The 20,499-nt window shown below is 49.3% G+C and overlaps 1 protein-coding gene across 3 annotated transcripts; it reads left to right on the top strand.

Moving 5' to 3' along the window:
• Positions 1-3,469: 3,469 nt before the first annotated feature.
• Positions 3,470-13,618, top strand: LOC100066745 (proteoglycan 3). Of its 3 annotated transcripts, none has more exons than XM_014729498.3 (6): positions 8,066-8,314; positions 9,999-10,132; positions 10,581-10,891; positions 11,601-11,732; positions 12,564-12,675; positions 13,441-13,618. In XM_014729498.3, the coding sequence occupies exons 2-6, from the start codon at positions 10,072-10,074 to the stop codon at positions 13,497-13,499; spliced, it is 675 nt and encodes a 224-aa protein (XP_014584984.2). In that variant the 5' UTR covers positions 8,066-8,314; positions 9,999-10,071; the 3' UTR covers positions 13,500-13,618. The 3 variants fall into 3 exon arrangements, with proteins under 3 accessions (XP_014584986.2, XP_014584984.2, XP_001496984.3); XM_001496934.6 differs by lacking the exon at positions 8,066-8,314 and adding an exon at positions 9,522-9,625; XM_014729500.2 differs by lacking the exons at positions 8,066-8,314; positions 9,999-10,132; positions 10,581-10,891 and adding exons at positions 3,470-3,527; positions 4,156-4,439.
• Positions 13,619-20,499: the final 6,881 nt, after the last annotated feature.

Below are 20,499 nucleotides of genomic sequence, written 5' to 3'. Positions count from 1 at the left end.
TTTTCAAGTCATATATCCGATAAAGGGTTACTCTCCATAATATATAAAGAACTCGTACAACTCAACAACAAAAAATCAAATAACCTGATCAAAAAATGGGCATGAGATATGAACAGACATTTCTCCAAAGAAGATATACAGATGACCAATAGGCACATGAAAAGATGCTCATCATCACTGATCAGGGAAATACAAATCAAAACTACACCGAGATATCACTTTATACCCATTAGAATGGCTAAAATAACCAAAACAAAAAATCAATGTTGGAGAGGTTGTGAAGAAAAAGCAACCCTCATACACTGCTGTTGGGAATGCAAATTGGCACATCCACTATGGAAAACAGTATGGAGATTTCTCAAAAAATTAAAAATAGGAATACCATATGACCCAGCCACCCTACTATTGTGTATCTATCCAAAGAACCTGAAATCGGCAATTCAAAGAGATGAATGCACCCCAATGTTCATCGCAGCATTATTCACAATACCCAAGATGTGGAAGCAACATAAGTGCCCATTGACTGATGACTGGATAAAGAAGATATGGTATCTACATAAAATGGGATAGTACTCAGCCATGAAAAAGGATAAAATAGTCTCATTCACAACAACATGGATGGTCCTTGAGGGTATTATGTTAAGTGAAATAAGCCAGATAGAGAAAGAACTCTGTATGACTCTACTCATATGTGGAAGATAAACAAACACATGGACAAAGAGAACAGATTAGTGGTTACCAGGGGAAAAAGGGGTGGGGGGTGGGCACAAAGGGTGAAGTGGTGCACCTATAAGATGCCTGAGAAATAAGAATGTACAACTGAAATTTCACAAGGTTGTAAACTACCATAACCTCAATAAAAAACTCTAGGTCTACTGAGCGCACTGTAGCTTGTGATACAAGGAGAGAATGTGCCGATCAGAGGGCCCAGGCAAGTGGGCCCCTTGTTGGCATAGGTCAACCTAAAGGATGTTATTGGGACCAGATATAGACATTGGTCTCTTGAGAGTTTGATTAATGTGGGTCAGCCCCAAAGACCTTGATCACTTCTGCCTATTAATACGAGTAGCTGTCATTTGTTGAGCAATAACTAAATGTCAGTTCCTGCATCGCTCAGGGATGTTAGTGGCAGGCAAAAAAAACTCTCCCTGGTTGATCTGAGTAGAAAAATGAGTTTGTTAAAAGGAAGTGAGGTAGCTAATAAAAGTGCAGGAAGGGCTACAGAGGCAGACTTGGGGCCAAAAAAAGGACACAGGACAGGTCTGGGGAGGACCCCCCTGCCGCTGCTATAATTCAGACCCCGTGGCCGGGACCATAGGGACTCTGGGTCCATCTTCTAACACTATGGTCACTGCAGTGCCAGGAATGTGATATTGCCATTGCCATAACCAGAGAGAGGTCTTCGTGGCCCCCACTTTTTGGTCATTAGGTCCAGATTCAAAGGCTTGAATGGATGCTTCTGTTTAACAGAGTCGAGCCATATCCCTTAGCTGTAAAGGAGGCTGGGAACCTGTTTGGCTCTTTCATCTTCAATAATGAGAGGCCCGTTCTCCACCAAGATCCATAGGAGGAGGAGTTCCAGAAACCTCAGGAAGGTGGTAAGGGAGTCAGGCAGCTCACAGTATGTCCACTACATACTGACTACCTAGTGATGTAGGTACTGTTATCCCCACTTGATAAACGGTACAGAGAGGTGAAGGAACTTGTTCAGGGTCACACAGCTAGTAAGTGATAGATCCTAGATTCAAACCTGGACTGTCAGACTCCAGAACACACACCCTCAGCCATTTGCTCCATACCTCCACTGGATGTTCATGAAATGGAATTTCCAGGGTCAGTAAGCTGTGGTTTTCAGATTGTGGATTGTGTGACCTAAAGGAGACTTTCCTTGGGGTAGAGGTGCCTGAGCGGCCAACTGGCCTCCAAGAATCAGCTCCATCTTGTCATTGACTGCAGTAGCTCTATCCAACATGCAAAGTGGCCCTGCAGGCAAGGCTTAGGAGGGAAGTGAGCAGGAGCCAGCTCAAAGCTTCTGTCTGGTTTCTTGTTGAGTCATTCCCTTGACTTCAGCTTCGATCTCCTTAAGTCAGTGGATACAGAGGTAGGTTATTTCCATTCCTTGGCTTAAGATGGGATGTATTCTTCCCTGTTTTTCCCAGTCCTTTCCAATGAGTACACTGTTAGCATCACTTATGAAGGAAAGGACACTGTCCTGTGCATGTGCCAAGGTCGCCCCACCTCCACACCTTTGCTCATGTTGCTCCTTCCACCTGGAATGCCCCTGTTCCCTTCCTTTCTATTCACTACCAATCCATCTAGCTGGGAGTCAGCTCCTTGTTGCTGTGGAAACTTTCATTTCTACAAAATGTAAAGCAATACACAACTTTGTAAAAGTGTTCTTACTTATAGGTGGTTTTCTTTCCAAAGGAGAGTCTCCAAAGACTGAAATTGATCAAATGATACTTTTAGTTTTAATAGATATTGGCAGATTCACTTCCAAAATGTCTGTGGCAGTTCACATTCCCACCAGTAAAGCAGGAGAGCTGTGCATTTTGGACAATCTCCCAAGGAGATTCTGCAATGCAGTACAGGATAGGAACCACTGGCTCCAAGCAATCTCAGAATGGCCTCCAGTTTCCTGGATAGGGTGACAGGAGAGAAGCTGGAAGGCAATGGGTGGGCTCCCCAAGGAAGTGAAAAATGGAGGGTTCTTATCAGCCCTCTCACATCCCTCAGGCTGTGGCCAACCTTTCTTCCTCTGGGGAACTTTCTCCAAGGCCACTATATAAAATGTCACTGTGGGATGGAGCAACAGAAGATCTGCGATTTGGGAACTCCTCAGGACCCAGGAAGACTTCTTGGTAGGTAAGCGCTTTTTGGTGTAGTGGAACTGGTTCCAAGTAAATGTTCAATCTCTTGGGAGACATCTGGCCAGAACTGGGAGGTTCTGGAGGGCTGGCTGGCACTGTGTGCAGCTGTCAGCTTGCATGGGTGTCAGCAGGGACAGGAATTCTGATCCTCTTCCTTTCAATTCCTTCTGAGGTATACCAAAGCTCTCCTTGTCTGGGGAAGGCAGCGATGCACATGTGGCTTCTTGAGCTTTGAGGAGGCAACCCACTTTCTAAGTGCTGTGTACTCCTAGGAAGGCCAATAATCATTTTTTCTGGATTCTCTTGGTTTCATAGACTGTGAGGGGCGAATTAAGTACAAAAAATAAAAGTAATAATTCCCTTATTCACACTCAGGTCCACAGGAAAGCCAACCTTGGCTGTTCCTCATGGTCTGCTTCATTCTATTCTAGCATCCTGGAGCCTCAGGGGCTGGGCTCAGCATTAGCTTTTCTGGTCCATCTTGACTTCTATTCATGCCTACTCTTTCTCCACCTCACTCCCAAGGTTCTCTAATGGTCTTGCTGTTATGTGTGTGTGTTTATGACAAACTGTGTTCTCCATTTCAGGACAAAGTCAAGATGAAACTCCCCCTTCTTCTGGCTCTTCTATTTGGGGCAGTTTCAGCCCTTCCTCTAAGTAAGTCTCTTTGGTTTTCAGTCTTTCTTTCTCTCCTTTGCTCCTTTCTACATTACATAAGGTGAGAGTCACAAAGTCACCTCCTTCTCCGGCTATCCCCTATTTCAGGATCTCTGCCTTTAAAGGAGCAGGGTCTCTAGAGCCTGGAGTTAAAGGGACTCTTCAGGGCATCTGTATATCTGCAGTCTTGGTTATAGTATGATATTCTCAGTTTTGTCCTTTCTTCATAATGTTAACGATGATCAGAATAATGACTTCCTTTTACTTTGAGCTCACTGAGTGCACTATGCTAAACATTTTCTATGCATCATCTCCTTTAATCCTTATACCATCTCCATGAGCTCCCCTTGGGGGCTTGCCCACTTGTACACCCATATCACAAATAAAGTAAAGCTAGTAGACGATGGAATCGGTACTCAAACCCACAACCCCTTGACGCTAAGACCTTGCTCTTAACACCATGACCTCATGTGGGAGGCTGGGTTCTCCTCAGGGAGCCTTGTTTCAAGTTCCTCTCTTTCCAAGGCTGAGCCCTCAGATGCCTAGGGCAAGGTGGGAACTGTCCATGGTTCTGTGGAGGCAGGGAGAGTGATGTGAAGGAGGAGCACTTAGTCATTCTCTCTGTCAGGGATTGAAACATCCAACTTTGAGAGCCCCTTGGGAGATGACACCCTGCCTCAGGATGGGGAGATGCCAGAACATGGGGCAATGTATGCTCCTACGGAGGGAATGATGCTGCCAGAGGGAGAGGAGGAGGGGGGCTCTGGAAGCGAAGATGACCCCGAGGAAGAGGGGCTCATCAAGTCTGTCTCAGCCCTAGAAGAGGTGGACAAAGACTTTCAGTGCCCTAATGAAGAGGATACAATCAAACTGGAAGGCATCCCTGGATGCAAGACCTCCCGATTTATTGTGGTGATGACAGCCAGGATGTTTCATCAAGCTCAGGTGAGTGGCCTGTGGCTGAGACTGAGGCCTGGGGTGGGGAGAAGGGCATGGAGGGGATGTCTCTGGCCTCTGTGTCTCTGCTTATTTTCCTCACTGAGGACCCTGGGGGTGTCAGCATGGGCTGAGGCCCTCAGAGGTGTTAGAGGTGGGTAAGGGGGATAGAGTTGTGGATCATGTGGAAACAGAAGTTATGTTTTGATCTCCAGTTTTCAAATGGCTGTGGGGTTGGGTGTGGAGTGGGGTGATGAATTGTGGAGACTTCGAGACCCAGGGCTAAGGTTGTATGAATTTCTGTGGGAGGGGCGCTTCATTTTCCTCTTTTGTCCTGGCTTGCAGGATACTTGCCGGAGTTGCTACTGGGGCAACCTCGCCTCCATCCATAGCCTCAACTCTAACTACCACATCCATTGCTTAGCCAGTGTTGTCTACCAGAGTTATGTCTGGATCGGAGGTGCAGTCACGGGCTGGGTAAGACGTGTCCCAGCTCTAAGGGAGCCCCTCCTGACCCAAGTCAGTGCACAACTTCCTGCAGGTTTCTGTGTGCTTCTGCTCTATGATCCCCTGAAGAACTGGGGATAAACGGACACCTGGGCAAGACATCAAAGGGGCTGCCTAGGTATCAGGAAGAGCCAAGAATTTAGAACGAGGAGGTTTGGATTCAAGTTCTGCTCAGCCTCTGACTGTCTGTATGAGTTGGGCAGGACTGTGAGCCTGGTTCCTAAATTCTAGGATGTGGTTGAAACTCCTGTCCCACCTCTTGTTAGGGCAAGAAGGATGAATCCACCACAGGGATGCATGGGATGTGATGGTGATGATCACTGTGGATCAACATTTCAGTTGACCAGAACAGTGTCCATCATGGTCCAATAGTCAAGGAAAATACTTGGCAGACAGCAGGAGGACCAGACAGGGAAAGTGCCAGCTCTGCCTACCTGTCTTCCTTTTGCCTCAGGCTCCAACCCACCTTCTCCCTCCTCTATCCTCTAGGGTGGCTCCAGGAGCTTTTATTGGATGGATGGCAGTGCCTTGGATTTTTGGTTCTGGGCTGCTGGCGAGCCTTTGGTCTCTGGTGGCAGCTGTGTGTCCCAAGGTGAGGTGGGAGTGGGGATGAAATCTGAAAAGGCCTGGGGAGGTGGGATGGGCTCCCAGAGGAGTTGCGAGGAAGAGCTGGACCCTTTAAGGGAGACGCCTCCTGAATCTACAGACTTCATCTCCACTGAAGTGTGGGGTGGGGTGGGGAGTGAAGACTCCTGGGGCTGAGTCAGGGGAAACAAGAGGCTGAAGGCCCCTTCTGGTTCTGCCTTCACAGGTCACTGGAGACTATCTCATTGCATCACAGCCCTCCCTTTTGTCTGTTCCTTCTGAGTGGGATCCAGTCAAGACTTCAGAGCTGCCCTCTCTTAAGACACTGCCTCCTTTCCCCTGCCTGCCTCCCCTACCTTTACCCTCAGCAGTAAAATTGCTTTCCTTAAATTGATTTATTTTTCCTCTGATCATTGATCCACTCGGCTTAGCCCCACTCATGAACTTTGTGTCCTACAGTGACTCCCTACTCCGCTGTCTGTCGTGAAAGGGACCAGACGTTATTACTCTCAAGGAGGATGAAACATGGGATGGGGTCTGTGCGGCCGTCCTGGAGACAGAGGAATGGGCTCAGCTAGCTCTTTTCATACAATGCCAAATTACCGGGCACCCAGGTACAGGTTCTGCCAGGACCCCATCCGTCTCTCTTGAAGCTTTCCCGGTGGACCATCAATGTCCTACAGACTGTGGTTACCTTAATGTGCTAAGAAATTAACATGTCCCAGGTACAGCCGGCAACTCTCAGGAGTGGGTATCTGAGCACCCCAGTCCCTCGGGTGGAATAATTCTAAGGCATGTCCTGGGCACCATGTCCCAGGGGAATTAACTTCCAGTTACTCATGGAGGTAGCTGTCTTTACAACACATATTTTCTTGTGAATTATTCCCTTTGCTACTAGTACCCTTGCACCTCCCAAATAAATTGGCACACAAGTCCTTGTCTCAGGGTCTTCTCCTTGGGAAACCCAATATCAGACAACCTGCTCTATGGTCAACTCTGTAAGGCCTGGGAATATGTTAGGACACAGCCCCACTGTTCGGGAACATACAGTTGTTTATAATATAAGCACAACAATATCCACTAATTTTTGCCACTTATTACACACCCACAGTGTACCATACTTGACAAAATGCATGTTACACATCCACAAAGAACGTTGTAAAAAATGAAAATAATGACGTAAGGGCATTGGCCTTACATTTCAAAATACGGGTTTCTGTGTGCATTTTCTTTCTCCAACAAGACATTCACTAAGCTCTGTGAAAGGAAGATGGCATGTGCACAGTGGAATCTGTGGAGCTCCTCACAGCGTGCAGAGCGCAGAGCCGAATCTACACTCAGGGCTTGTGTGTTGATCAGGGTCAGAGTTGTAGCCCTGGTTTCCTGACAAGGGCCACTCCCAACACTATCCGACAGGGACAGTTCTGAGAGCTGTACTGAAGCTGATCTCATTAGAGGTAGGTTGAGGCATTAGCCTCAGTTTACGGATGAGAAGACTGAGACACAGAGGGCTGACTCTGGGACTTGTGATTTCATTATACATCACACAACACTGCCTCTCAAGATGGCAAGACACACCCTCTGCATAATGTGGGGGTGGACAGACTCTCAGGAGGCAGAGTTCGAAAACCCTATGAACATAAATGCCAACAACAAGCCAGAGACTTGGAACTTGACAGATGTTGAAAATGTTAACACCATTGGCTAGCGTGTCTGGAGGTAGCAATTTGGGTGTGTCAAAAAAAGCGAGGACTTGGGAGTCAGACAGAGTAGGGTCAACAAGTCACTTCTTATGAGTTGTGTAGACTTGGGCAAGTCATTCAACCTCTCTGAGCTTTTGTGGTAGATATATAGGCTAGAGATGGTAATACCAGATTGTAGGTGATTTTAGTGACTAAGTAGGATAATGGATGTAAAAGCCTGAATGAAGCATAATATGCGGCCCATGGTAGACCTTTAAAAATGTTATTTCCAGTTTTAAATTAGATAGGCAACACTGTGTTGACTGAGCAAGTCATTGGAATGACTTTTTCCAGGTTTCATATGCAAAGAAAACTGGGTCAATGCAGAGGAGGAGCAGGTTGTGGAGAAGGGAGGTGAGTGAGAGGAGGCAGAGGGAAGGCAGTCGTGAGTGCATAAGGAGGCTGTCTCTGGTTTAGAACTGTCTCTGACTTGCTGTGTGATCTTGGGCACCTGTTTAAGTGCTCTGAGATGTTGTTTCGTCATCTGTGAAATATGGATGTTGAAATGAAACAACACGTGCAAAGCTTGTCATGCTGCTGGTTCACGAGAGTAGTTGACCTTATTGGTCAACCCAACCACTCAGTGAAATGATGCCCCTGGCCTGGACCCCAAGAGGGGGGAGAACAATAAGGAGGAAGTCTAGTCCTCTATCCCCTCCTCCACTAAGAGATCTGAAGTTGGAAACCTAGAGACCAGGGTTTGGGGGCCCTGGAATTGGCCAATCCCCTCAGTCAGCTAGATAAGCTGAGGGTCTGGTCCGTTGGGCTGGGGAGATAACAGCCAGGACGGTTACCCTGCAATCAGGCCAAGAAGTGACCTCTCTGATACTTCTCCATTTGTAGGTCCCCTGGGAGAGCAGAAGAGAGGAAGGAATCCAGGCCTTTTCACCCTCTGAGTTACCTGTTCCTGGTGCCCTGAGAACTGGGGTCTGGGCTGGAATCTGAGGAAAACCAGGAGGTCACAGAGTTGAGTCCTCCATCCCAACAAGTCCACTAGCTCTTGGCAGTGATATCCAGGTAAGTCACTGTTTAGCACTTGCTAGTCTCTCCTTGGACTGCACTGAATTTGGCTGGAGCTTGGTTGATGAAAGCTGGGTTTGATATTTTTGCATTTTTTTTGACTTTTAAGAAAGATTGCATTGAAATATTATTTGCCTTGACTACTGAATTCTGTAGTGTTCCCTTCAATCTTGCACTCGAGACGAATGCATCACTCACTTCCCCCTATTCCGGACCCTGTGGTGGCAGATGGCGGGAGGGAGATGGAGAGTGGGGTGGGGTGGGGAAGCTGGTCCACCAATGTTTGAAGGACTCTGCATGAAGCTTTCCATTCAAGCTGTTGCCGCCTTGCCAGAAGATACGAGCTGAGTTTGGACAAAATGTCATATTCTAGATAGTGATACTCAACTGGGGCCATTTTGCTCCCCAGAGGACAGTTGGAAATGCATGGAGACAATTTTGATAGTGATGACTGGGAGAGGTGTTATTGGCATCTAATAGGTAGAGACTGGGGATGCTGCTAAACTTCTTACAATTTACAGGGTAGCCCCCGACAACAAAGAATGGACTCCAAATAGTAAGAGTGCAAAGGTTGAGCATCTTGATCTAGATCCTCAGTGCAGAAGAAAGAGCATAGGTCTTTCACACATTAAAGGTGAGAAAGGGAGGGAGAGGGACAAGGAGAGTTAGGAAAGGAGGGAGGGAGGGGAGTCAGAGAGACAGAGGTTGTAGAGCCAAAAAGACTTCGAAATCCTGGTTCACCCACTTCCAGTGAAATCTTGTCCAGTCACTTTCCCTCTTTGAATCTTACTTTTCATGTCTGTGAAGTAGTGATAGTCATACATTTTCAAGGGAATGAGATGAAAGTGAAGTTTCAGGGACGCGATGCATATAAAGGACTTGTTCTAGATAAGGGCCAAGGGGCACTGAGGCTCCCTTCACTTCCTCCCTCCTCCTCTCATGGTCTCCCGGATCCCTGGATGCTCCACTCCATTTGTTGGGATATTGACCAAAGGGAGGCTGCTCCTGGGGTTAAGGAGCATTGTTCAGGCCGGGGCCCTTTAGGGGCACTAATAATAACTTTGCCTCGACAATAGACATCTGGGGTCTTCTCAATCACACCAGGGTGGATGCGTACCCACATATGGCAGTAGACCCCAGTAGAGAGCAGGGCTCATGGGGGAGAGGATTGAGCAAACTCCTGATCAGCTCCAATGCCCCACACCCCACACTGAGTCTCTTCCCACTTCCCCAAAAGCCCAGTATAAGGGCTGCCTCTGGGGCCCAGCAGCCAGAGACGCTGAGACCAGAGCCTCAGACTCTCAGGAGGTGAGTGCTCCCCTGGCTGCCCATGGAGGAGAGGTCCAGGGCTTGGGAGGAAGCAGAACCCTATCTGGCAAACACCTCAGAGGTCTGTCCTTCAGAGCCTAATGGCTACACTTCTTCCTTTTCTTCTCCACTGTGAGTGAAATAGGCCCTGGACCTGAGCAGACCTGTTCCTCCAGGGTCTGGGCTAAGTGTTGTTCCAGTGAGCAGTGATGGAGTTCTCAGGAAAGAGGGGACTTTTCACCTTGAGCCAACACCCCCACGTCCTTTCCCTGATTCTCCAGCTCAGGGTCTGTTCACTGGACGAGAAGCAAGCTCTCTAGATTGCTCTTTAATAAACCAGTTAAACAAACTCTTCTTCTTTGCCGTGTGCCAGGGGCTGTGCAGACACACTGGACATCCCAGGGAGGCAAGGTGGAGCTGTGTCCCTGTCACAAGACTGAGCAGATATGAAATGCCCTCTGCTCCTGCCCCTTCTCCTGCTGGGGACAGTTGCTGCTCTTCATCTGGGTAAGTCCTCCCCTTCTCGTCTCGTCTATATTTCTCTTTTCTCCTCTTTTCTGCACCCTTTTTGCACTGGTGGGGCCGAGGCCACAGCCTCCCCTCTTCAGTTGACCTAGCTCATCTCTGTTAAGATTTCTCCTGGACTCACAACTGTGACCTGAACTTTCTATCAGGGCTCCTTCACAAGGAAAAACCACCCACTCGTGTAGGTGAAGGGCTTCCCACAGGTGAATTCTCCCAACTCAAAATACATACCTGTGGTGTCAGCTAGAAGTCAGGTTCTCATCCCTTTGTGCATATGACCCAAGAGTTCTTGCCTCACTCAACACCTTGGAGATCCTTCCAGTCTTGTCGTCAGGTGGCATCCATAGGAAGGCTTGAGTGGGATCAGAGCTGTCCATGGCACTGGAAGAGGGGAGAACTCATCTGATGGCAAGTTACCTCTTCTTCCCAGAGAGTGATGACCCCCATTTGGACATCCGAGAGACACAGGCAGACCTGACCCAGGATGTGGAAGGTTCAGGGGAGCAGGAGGGAGAGTTGGCCCTAACAGAGGAGGTGATCCAGTCAGAAGGAGAGGAGGCTGAGGCTTCCACCAATCAAGACACCTTTGAGGATGAGCAGGCCATGGAGTCGGACCCAGCAGCCCTAGGTGAAGACTTGCAGTGCCCCAGGGAAGAGGAAACAATTGAATTGCACCATCCTGGGTGCAAGACCTGCCGCTACCGCTTGGTGCGAACTCCTAGGAGGTTTAAACAAGCTCAGGTGAGTGGCAGGAAAGCTACTGTGGAGGACCTGGGGGAGAAGAAGAGAGTGGATTCAGCCTTCCGTTCCATACTCATTTAGACTAGTGGTTATCAAAGTCTAATGTGTACCAGAATCTCCTAGTGAGATGAAATCTGTTAAAAAACAGATTTCTGGGCCCCTTACCCCAAATTTCCGATCTAGCAAGTCTTGGGTCGGGCCTAAGAGTTTGCATTTATACCACGTTCCCAGGTGATGATGATATTGTTGCCTGGAGACTGCACTTTGAGAACCACTTATTTGGACAAAAGGCTTTGGTATTAGATAGACCTATGTTCAATCCTGGCTCTGCCTGTCAGTGGCTGTGTTACCTGGGCAAGTCACTTCACCTTTCAGAGCTTCAGTATCTTCATTTGTAAAATGGAGATACATAGTTCCAAGCTCCTAGACTTCTGGTGAAGTTTCCATGAAATAATACATGGAAAGTATTTAGAATACTCCCTGGGTCATTGTAAACTCTCAATAAATGGGGGCTATAATGATGCTGAGTATTATTATTATTTCCTGCAAGAAGTTCCTGACAACAGTAAAAGGAGCAAGCGATGATACTGAGGAGGGCAGTAGGTCCTGATCTATGAACTGAAAAGGGATGTAGGCTCTCTGCTGGAGACTCATGGACTTGAGTAAAAGGAGAGTGAATTCTTTACACCACCTCTTCTTGTCTCTGCAGAATGTCTGCAGGAGGTGCTACCGAGGCAATCTTGTCTCCATACACAGCTACCACTTAAACTATCGCCTCCAGTGCTCAGTCAGGTGTATCAACCAAGGCCAGGTCTGGATTGGAGGCATCAGGAGAGGCTGGGTAAGTGTGGGGCCAACTCCCAGGTACGGGAAGTTCTTTCTGGTCACCTCGAGGGTACACCTGCTGGCCTCAAGTCTTATCCCAGCAGCTGAGGTGACCCTAGGCAGGTGGGGATGAGCTGGAGCTGGCTTGTACTGGCTCAGGAGAACCACTGATTATGCATGTCTCTTCCCAACTCAATGTTCAGTGACTTCACGCTTGTAGCTTGAAATCTCCCATGGTGGATGAATTTACACCAAGGAAGTTGGCAACTGCTACAAGTCCCTCTGCCTTCTCACCTTCCCCCAGAGATGGTTGTTAAACACTTACCAGCACACCCCTGGCGTCACGAGATAGGTTCCATGCCCATCTTGGTCACTTACTAGCTGAATGACTTCCTTGAGCCTCAGTTGCCCCATGTCAAAAATGGAGTCCTTCTTCTGTTAGAGTGGCTCTGGGATTGTGGATGAATAAGTGCCATCACATTTGCTACTCAGGTGTGGTCCATGAAGCAGTAGTATCAGCATCCTTGGTAGCTTGCTTGAAATGCACAATCTTGGGCCGCACCCCAGACCTCCTGAATCAGAATCTGCGTTTCAACAAGATCCCCAGGAGATTTGTATACACAATGAAGTTTGAGAAGCCTACTCTGTGTGATGATGCCATTGCCTGCACTCAGGGATGGATCTCTAGGGTATCTGGCTTCTAGCCGGGTGAACAGCGAGAAGAGACTATACGTATAGTGAGTGTCCAGAAAGGGATGCTTGGTGCTCGGTGTGCATTCTCCGGAGCCTGTGATTGTCTCTGTCTTCCTGGATTTCTGCCCTCTGATGCAGCCTATCCCTTCTCTAGCGCTGCCGCAGGAGATTTCGCTGGACTGATGGGAGCCGCTGGAATTTTAGCTACTGGGCCTCAGGGCAACCTAGAAAGGGGAGAGGCCGCTGCGTGGCTCTATGCACCAGAGGTGAGGGGAACTGAGCACCAGGGCAAGGGGAATGGGGGTAAGGTGACCTCTTACATACTGTCCCTTTGGGCTGTCTCAACACTCCTCCCCAAACTCACACCCTTCTCCCAACTGGAGAGCCACGTCCTCTCTGTGAGAAGGGCTGAGATGTAGGGACAGATTCCTCAAAGCAAAACCAGGTGATGGGGTGTCCTGTGTGGGGGTTAGATGCGGGCTTTCCATCTTACTGCCTGGGTGGGGGTCCTTTCCCTCTTCTGATATGATGGCGACAGATGAGAGTAGCAGAGGTGAACTAAACTGTGGATGAGGGACTAAGGAAAGATGTGGGAATTAGGGATGGCTGACAGACAGTTCTCCAGCTTCCAACAGCATGGATGAGGGATGTGAGGGAGCACAGTACAATGGCTAAGACCACAGGCGCTGGAGTAAGACTGCTGCGGTTCACATCCCGGCTCTGCCACGGGCCAGTAGAGACACAGGCAAATTATTACCCCCACTAAGCCTCAGTTTCCTCATCTGAGAAATGGGGATGAGCTAGCACCCATCTCTTGGAGTCATTGTGAAGATGAAAGCACTCAATCACCCTGTCTCCCTCGCTGTGGGAGCTCACGAAATGTGAGCTGGTAGGGATGTGTAGGCAACATATGGCTGACTGATCACAGCCACAGCAGGCGAGGGAGGGTATGAGGTGCCTGAGGAGGGAAGGAGCGGGGCACAAGCCACACTCAGATGGGCAGCTGACCTCACTGTGCTCTCTATTGCCAGGGGGTCACTGGCGACGAGTTCCTTGCAGCAGGCGTCTGCCTTTCATCTGCTCCTCCTAAGCCGTTGGCACGGAGACCCTGCCTTGAAGCCTCCTCACTTCACAGCATCCTGTCAGCCCCCTGGACACTGGCCTTGTCCCCTTGTCCCTCCTCGAAATAAAACCAGACTTCCCACAGCATTTCCTGACTCTTTTCTTCATCGCTCACTTTGGAGGACTCCCTGGGGTTCGAAACACCTGAAAGCCATCACTCCTGCAGGGTGGGGCTTTGAGGAAAGTAAAAGGTGGTGGAGCCTATAGGGCTCCCGGTAGGGGTGGGTGGGGGTGCTGAGGTTTTGGGCTGCAGCGCCACCTGGGGGCGGAGCATGGACTCTGGAGGACCCTTCTCAGCCCTGGCTCAGGGATTCTCACCCCTCTCCCCCAGGCTCTGGGGGAAGATCCCATTCCGTGGGGGGTGCGGAACTGGCCCTCCTATTTTGTTTGGGTTCAGTATGCGGGGTGGGGTGGGGTGGGAGTGGGGTGGTTTTCCAAAACGGAGCTGATCTTGCTGATTGAAGGATTGGGGTGGAGCAGTGAGATGCCATCTGGATAAGCATGTGGGAGGGAGGAGAAAGTAGTCTTGTCTGGGGGCAGCCTGTTCCTCTATTCTTCTGTTTTGTTGGCCTCAGATACTGGCCCCTGTTTTCCATTCTTCCAGCCACTGTGGGTGAATTGAAAGGCCCCAACTTTTTCTGAGATCTGTTCCCCACTCCATACCCAGGAGGGTGCCTGTCCTTCCCTCTCCCCCATCCACAGTCTACCTCCCTAAAGGGGTTACATTCTCAGGAGGGAGAGGTGCTTCCCAGCATTAGAGTCTTGGGGCCAGTCAGGGTATCTGGTTGCCTCTGGCTCCCATGCTGTGTCTATAGCCCCAGGCTTCAGCTTCTCTCCCTCATCCCTTGTTCTCTGACCCAGGGGACATAGAGAGAGAGCACTGTTGCTGCTCTTTACCTTGTTCGAGGCAGGATGCTTGGCTCCCGGTAGGATCTGGAGTTGATGCAGCAGGAGTTCAGATCTGAGACTGGGTATTAAGAGGGCAGACAGCCTTGGGTTGTGGGGAGAGAATGAGGGGGGCACTCTGAGACAGAAATACTTCTTTGGGTGTCGTTCTACATGGGGCACAGGGAGAAGGTGCAAATATTTCTGGAGATGCACATGCACATGCGTGTATGTGTATTTTGGTGTGTAAGCGAGTCACTCTTTGTATACCTGTGTGTATCTGTGTATGTGTGAATCTGTATATGTAAATGTGCGTAAATCTTTGAGTCAGTGTGTATTTGTGTGTTGTTTGAGAGTGTACATTTTGTACATCTCTGTATTAATGGATAGGCCTGTGTGTCCGTGGACACCTATGAAGCTCCGCACCGTAAGATGCCTGAATGTGTCTGTGCACGCACGTGTGTACTTGGGTGCCTTTGGCCAGTATGTTTTGAGGTGTGTATACATGTTAGTGTGTGTCTGAGCACACCTGTGTACAGGTCTACATTAGTGTGTGAACATGTGTGTGTGCCTGTCCCGGCATCTGATGGGATGTGGAGTTTCAGGAACTAAAAGAACGGTCTCCCAGATGTGCTTTCTTTCTAAAGGCTCTGGAGGTGGTGGAACAGGACAGGGTCGGAGAACCCCAGGGGAAGCGGGTGGCGAAGAAGCAGCAGGGCTGAGTTCCCTGAATATGAGCGGGCCTCTGACAACGGGACCATGGGTCTTGGGCTTGCCATGAATCTCACCAATGCTTGACCTCAGGGACTGCTTCTGGTGAAGAGGCCTGTCCTCCACAGAGGGGTGTGTCCCTCAGCTTTGGTTGCAGATTGGGTCAGGAAGCTGCTAATCACAGCATGTCAGTCTCCCCAACGGCATGGAATGGGGGCTGCCTGGGGGTCAGGGCCCCACCTAGGTCCCTGCATTGCATACTGCAACAAGCGAATTCTTTTTCGTGTATGTGTGAAGAAGATTTGCCCTGAGCTCATATCTATGCTAATCTTCCTCTCCTTTGTATGTGGGATGCCTCCACAGCATGGCCCATAAGTGGAGTAGGTCCACACCCGGAATCCTAACCTGCAAACCACAGGCCACTGAAGCAGAGCGTGTGGAACTTTAACCACTGAGCCACAGGGCCGACCCTGCAACAGGGTAATTCTTGACACTCTGCTTCTAAAAGAACAGTAGAATCTGGCTTTCAGGGGTGGGAGTGATAGGCAGTAAAGGAAGATCTGCATAGGGAGCTCTTGGACTGGTATTTCGGCTGAATGGCAAGACTCCACTTTACTCCTTGTTGGGGACTTGGTTCTAGCCAATCCCGGTCACCCACTGTCCTGCCAGCCAAGACTGGAGGTAGAGGGAGGGCAGGGAGAGGAGGGGCTTAGACGTCTCCAGATTGAAGCTTGCTTGAGGCAGGCAAGGGTAGATAAGGTGTCCCTCAAATATCCAGCACTGTCTGTTATTGGGCTCAACTTCAACCATTATATATTCATTCCTTTGGTTGTTTAAGGTCTTGCAGTCTTGAATAGCCTTTGATTAAAAAGCAAATACTCTTAGGAGAAGAAACCCCTAAGAGCATTATCTCTTAATTCGTCTGGGAGGTTGATTGGTAACTTGCCAAGAACGTGGTTCTGTGAGAAGGAACACAGAAGGCAAGGATGTGTGCCACTGTCAGTGGGCATGGGGAGAGGGCAGTTGTGGAGAAGAGAAGCCATTGAAAAGGGGATAAGGAAGCAGAGAGTGCAATATTCACCATTTTTTCTTGCTGGGGACTGAGGTAGAGTGTGTTTCCTGGTATTCCTTGCATAAGTTGGGCTCTGCAGGGGCTGGCCCAATGGGTGAGTGGTTAAGTTTGCGCGCTCCGCTGCAGGCGGCCCAGTGTTGCGTTGGTTCGAATCCTCGGCGCGGACATGGCACTGCTCATCAAACCACGCTGAGGCAGCGTCCCACATGCCACAACTAGAAGGACCCACAACGAAGAATATACAACTATGTACCAGGGAGCTTTGGGGAAAAAAAGGAAAAAATAAAATCTTAAAAAAAAAAAAGTTGGGCTCTGCAGCATGCTACTGGGTGTGGCCAATGCAATGTGGGAGGAAATGATGTAAGTCTCTTCCAGACCTGGCCTTTAAATGACCTCCTATGATCTTCCTGTTCTCACTGTCCTTGCCACAGGGATCTGGGGGTCCCTGTGTCCCTGAAGGCATAGCTACCCGATGGAAGGGGCTGTCTGACCTGCTGTGTGTAGTAAACCTTGAGATTTCACAGCCTACTTGTTACTGCAGCAGAACCTGGTTGAACCCAACACATATAGACAAGAAGGTGCCCAGGAATGTCCTAATTTTTCCCGGACAGACATAGCACAGAAGTCAGGATCCCAGCCACCAGAGTCACAAAGCTCTGTGTCTGAGTCCCAGTTCTACATTTCAATTTTTTTAGCCTTACTAAGCCTCAATTTCTTCTTCAATAAAATAAAAGTTGAGTTAGACAACATCTGTAATGCATTTAGCCCACGGCCTGGCAATGGCAGGTTGTCACTAAATGTTGGCTTTTGTGCAGAGTCATTAAGGAAGCAGTGTAGTGGTAGGAATGAGCATGGGTTCCAGTTTGAATTTCCATGTATTGCACATTTCTTCTTCTATGAAATAGGATTAATAACAAACCACAGCAAGCTCACCAGGGTTGGTGTGCAGGTCCATGTGATTATGTTGGTGACTGTGCTGAGGACACCAGCACGCAGGAGAGACAAGTTAGCTACTTTATTAGTACTGATGTCAACCCGAAGTCTAGCACACAGAAGCGCTAACTTAGTTCAGCTGTGGGAGGACAGTGTCAGGCTCACACCCATGGGTTCAGGCCAGGAGGGGCTGATGCACCCACAGGAGGACCAGCCCAGTGTGGGAAAAGAGAGGGCTGGGGAAGGGGGTCCCTCCAGGACACCGCTGCCTCCATGTCCTCCTCACAGAACGTCCTCAGCCCCAGCCCAGGCTCCTGAGAGCTGGATTCACCGGGAATGCCTGTGGGCCTCCTGGTTGGAGAATGCAGTGCCGTCTTCATTGTCTGCTGATCAGATCTCCAGACATGGCCTTATTCTGGAGGCTGCTCCTGGGGTGGTATTATCCCACCATCCTGCGGATGGAGCTGAGGGGTGAAGGCAGAGTCAGGGAAGCGACATGGGCCTTGTGTGTGGGAATCTTACCCCTTCTCTCCCTGCGGTGGGAGATCACTGGTGTTGGGCCTTTGCAAGTGCCCACTGCTTGATCGTCCCAAACTACTCCCAAAGCTGCCCACACCCCTTTTCTCTGCACCTTCCTTCGAGGGGCCAGCCCTCATCTACAGTTAACTTCATTTCTGCTAAGTCCTCATGGTCATGCCCACACTCCAACTTTCCTGGAGGCAGATTTACTGTGAAGCCAATGAAACCTACTTCCGGGTTAATATGTCTGTGACAGTTCACATTCCCACCAATAAAGAAGGAGAACCATGCATTTTGGACAAACTCCCAAGAAGATTCTGAAATGCAGTACAGGATTGGAACCACAGGCTCTGAGACATCTGAGAGTGGCCCCCCCCCCCCACCCCCAGGTTCCTGAAAGGGGTGACAGGAGAGAAGCTGGAGGGTAATGAGTGGTGTCCCCAAAGAAGTGAAGAAATGAAGGGTTCTTATCAGCCCTCCCACCTCCCTCAGGCTGTGGCAAACCTTCCTTCCTCTGAGGAACTTCCTCCGACGTCCCTACATAAAATGTCACTGTGGGATGGAGAGAAGGAAGATCTGGGATTTGGGAATTCCTCAGGACCCAGGAAGACTTCTGGGCAGGTAGGTGCTTTCTGGTGTAGTGGAACTTATTCCAAGTAAATGTTCATCTCCTGGGAGGCATTTGGCCTGGTCTGGGAGGTTCTGGAGGGCTGGCTGGGATTGTGTGTGGCTGTCAGGTTGCAAGGGTGTCAGCAGGGACAGGAATTCTCATCCTCTGCCTGTCACATTCCTTCTGAGTTACGTGAAAGGTCTCCTTTTCTGGGGAACCAGAGATGCACATGTGGCTTTTTGAGCTCTGAGGAGGGAACCTACTTTCTAAGTGCTGCGTGGCCTAGGAAGGCCAATAATCATTGTTTCTGGATTCTCTTTGTTTCAGAGACTGTGAGGGGCTTATTAAGTACAAAACATAAAAATAATATTCCCCTCTTCACATTCAGGTCCACGGGAAAGCCAACCTTGTCTGCCCCTCATGGTCTGCTTCATTCTATTCAGAAAGAAGTGCTAGCATCCTGGAGAATCAAAGGCTGGGCTCAGCATTAGCTTTTCTGGCCCATCCTGGCTTCTGTTCATGCCTGCTGTTTCTTTACCTCACTCCCAATGTCCCCTAATGGTGTGGCTGTGGGGTGTGTGTGTGTGTGTGTGTGTGTGTGTATGTGTATGTGTGTGTTTGACAAACTATGTTCCCCATTGCAGGAAAAAGCCAAGATGAATCTCTCCCTATTTCTGGCTGTTCTATCTGGGGCAGTTTCAGCTCTTCATCTGGGTAAGTCTCCTTAGCCTTCAGTCTTTCTTTCTCTTCTGCTCCTTTCTAAAGTCTGTAGGGTCAGAGTCACAAAGCCACCTCTTTTGCTGGCCATCCTCTATTGCAAGATGTGTGCATTTAAGGGAACAGAGACTGTAGAACCTGGAGTTAGAGGGACTCCTTGGGGCATCTGTATATCTGCAGCCTCATTTGTAGTATGACATTCTCAATTTTGTCCTTTATAGATAATGCCCATGATGATCACCATAATGACTTTCTTTTATTTGAGCTCACCTAGTGTACTGTGCTAAGCATTTTGTATGCATTATCTCCTTTAATCCTCATAGCATCCCCATGAGGAATGTAGTATTGTATACGCTTATTGCAAATGAAGTAAAGCTAGTAGATGATGGAATCAGTACCCAAACCCACAAGGGCCTGGTGCTGAGTCCTTGATCTTCACCCCATGACCTCATGTGGGAGGCTAGGTTATCCTCATGGAGGCGTGGTTCTAGGTTCCTCTCTTTCCAAGGCTGAGCATTCTGATGGCTAGGGCAAGGAGGGAACTGTCCTTGGTTCTAGAGAGGAACAGGAAAAGATGTGAGGGGTTGCAGTTGGACTTTCTCTCTGCCAGGGACTGAAACATCCAACTTTGAGAGCCCCTTGGGAGATGAGATCCTGCCTTAGAATGGGGAGATGCCAGAACACGGGACAATGGAGGCTCCTAGGGAGGGACTGACGCTGCTGGAGGAAGAGGAGGAGCGAGGCTCTGGAGGTGAAGATGCCCCTGAGGAAGAGGGGGCTGTCAAATCAGTCTCAGTCCTAGAAGAGATGGACAAAGACTTTCAGTGCCCTAAGGAAGAGGATACAGTCAAACAGGTGAGCATCCCTGGATGCAAGACCTGCCGCTTTGTTGTGGTGGCGAGAGCCATGACTTTTAGTCAAGCTCAGGTGAGTGGCCTGTGGCTGAGGCTGAGTCCAGGGGTGGGGAGGAAGGCAGGGAGGGGATGTCCCCAGGCTCTGAGTCACTGTTTATTTTCCTCACTGAGGACCCTGGGGGTGTCAGGAGGGGCTGAGGCTCACAGAAGTGTTAGAGGTGGGTAAGAGAGGGTAAGAAGTGAGGGTCAAGTGGAAACAGAAGTTACATTTTGATCTCCCATCTTCAAATGGCTGTGTGATTGGGTTGGCGAGTGGGGGAATGAATTGTGGAGACTTCAAGACCCAGGGCTAATGTCATGTGTATTCCTGAGGAGGGGTACCCCATTTTTCCTCTTTTATCCTGCCTTGCAGTATACTTGGCAGAGGTGCTACTGGGGCAAACTCGTCTCCATCCATAACCTCATCTTTCCCTACCACATCCAGTGCTCAGCCAGAAGTGTCAGCCAGGGTCAAGTCTGGATTTGAGGCATGAGCACAGGCTGAGTAAGAGGGGTCCCAGATCTAAATGGGGAGCCCCTTCTGACCCAAGCCTGTGCTCAACATGCTGCAAATTTCTTTGTGCTTCTGCTCTCTGATCCTCTGAAGAATTGGGGAGAGTTGAACACC

The sequence above is a fragment of the Equus caballus genome, chromosome 12 (genome assembly GCF_041296265.1).
Source record: "Equus caballus isolate H_3958 breed thoroughbred chromosome 12, TB-T2T, whole genome shotgun sequence".
In the NCBI taxonomy this organism is placed as follows: Eukaryota; Metazoa; Chordata; class Mammalia; order Perissodactyla; family Equidae; genus Equus; species Equus caballus.
Note: the sequence above shows the minus strand (reverse complement) of the source record. Positions and strands in the feature narration are given on the sequence as shown.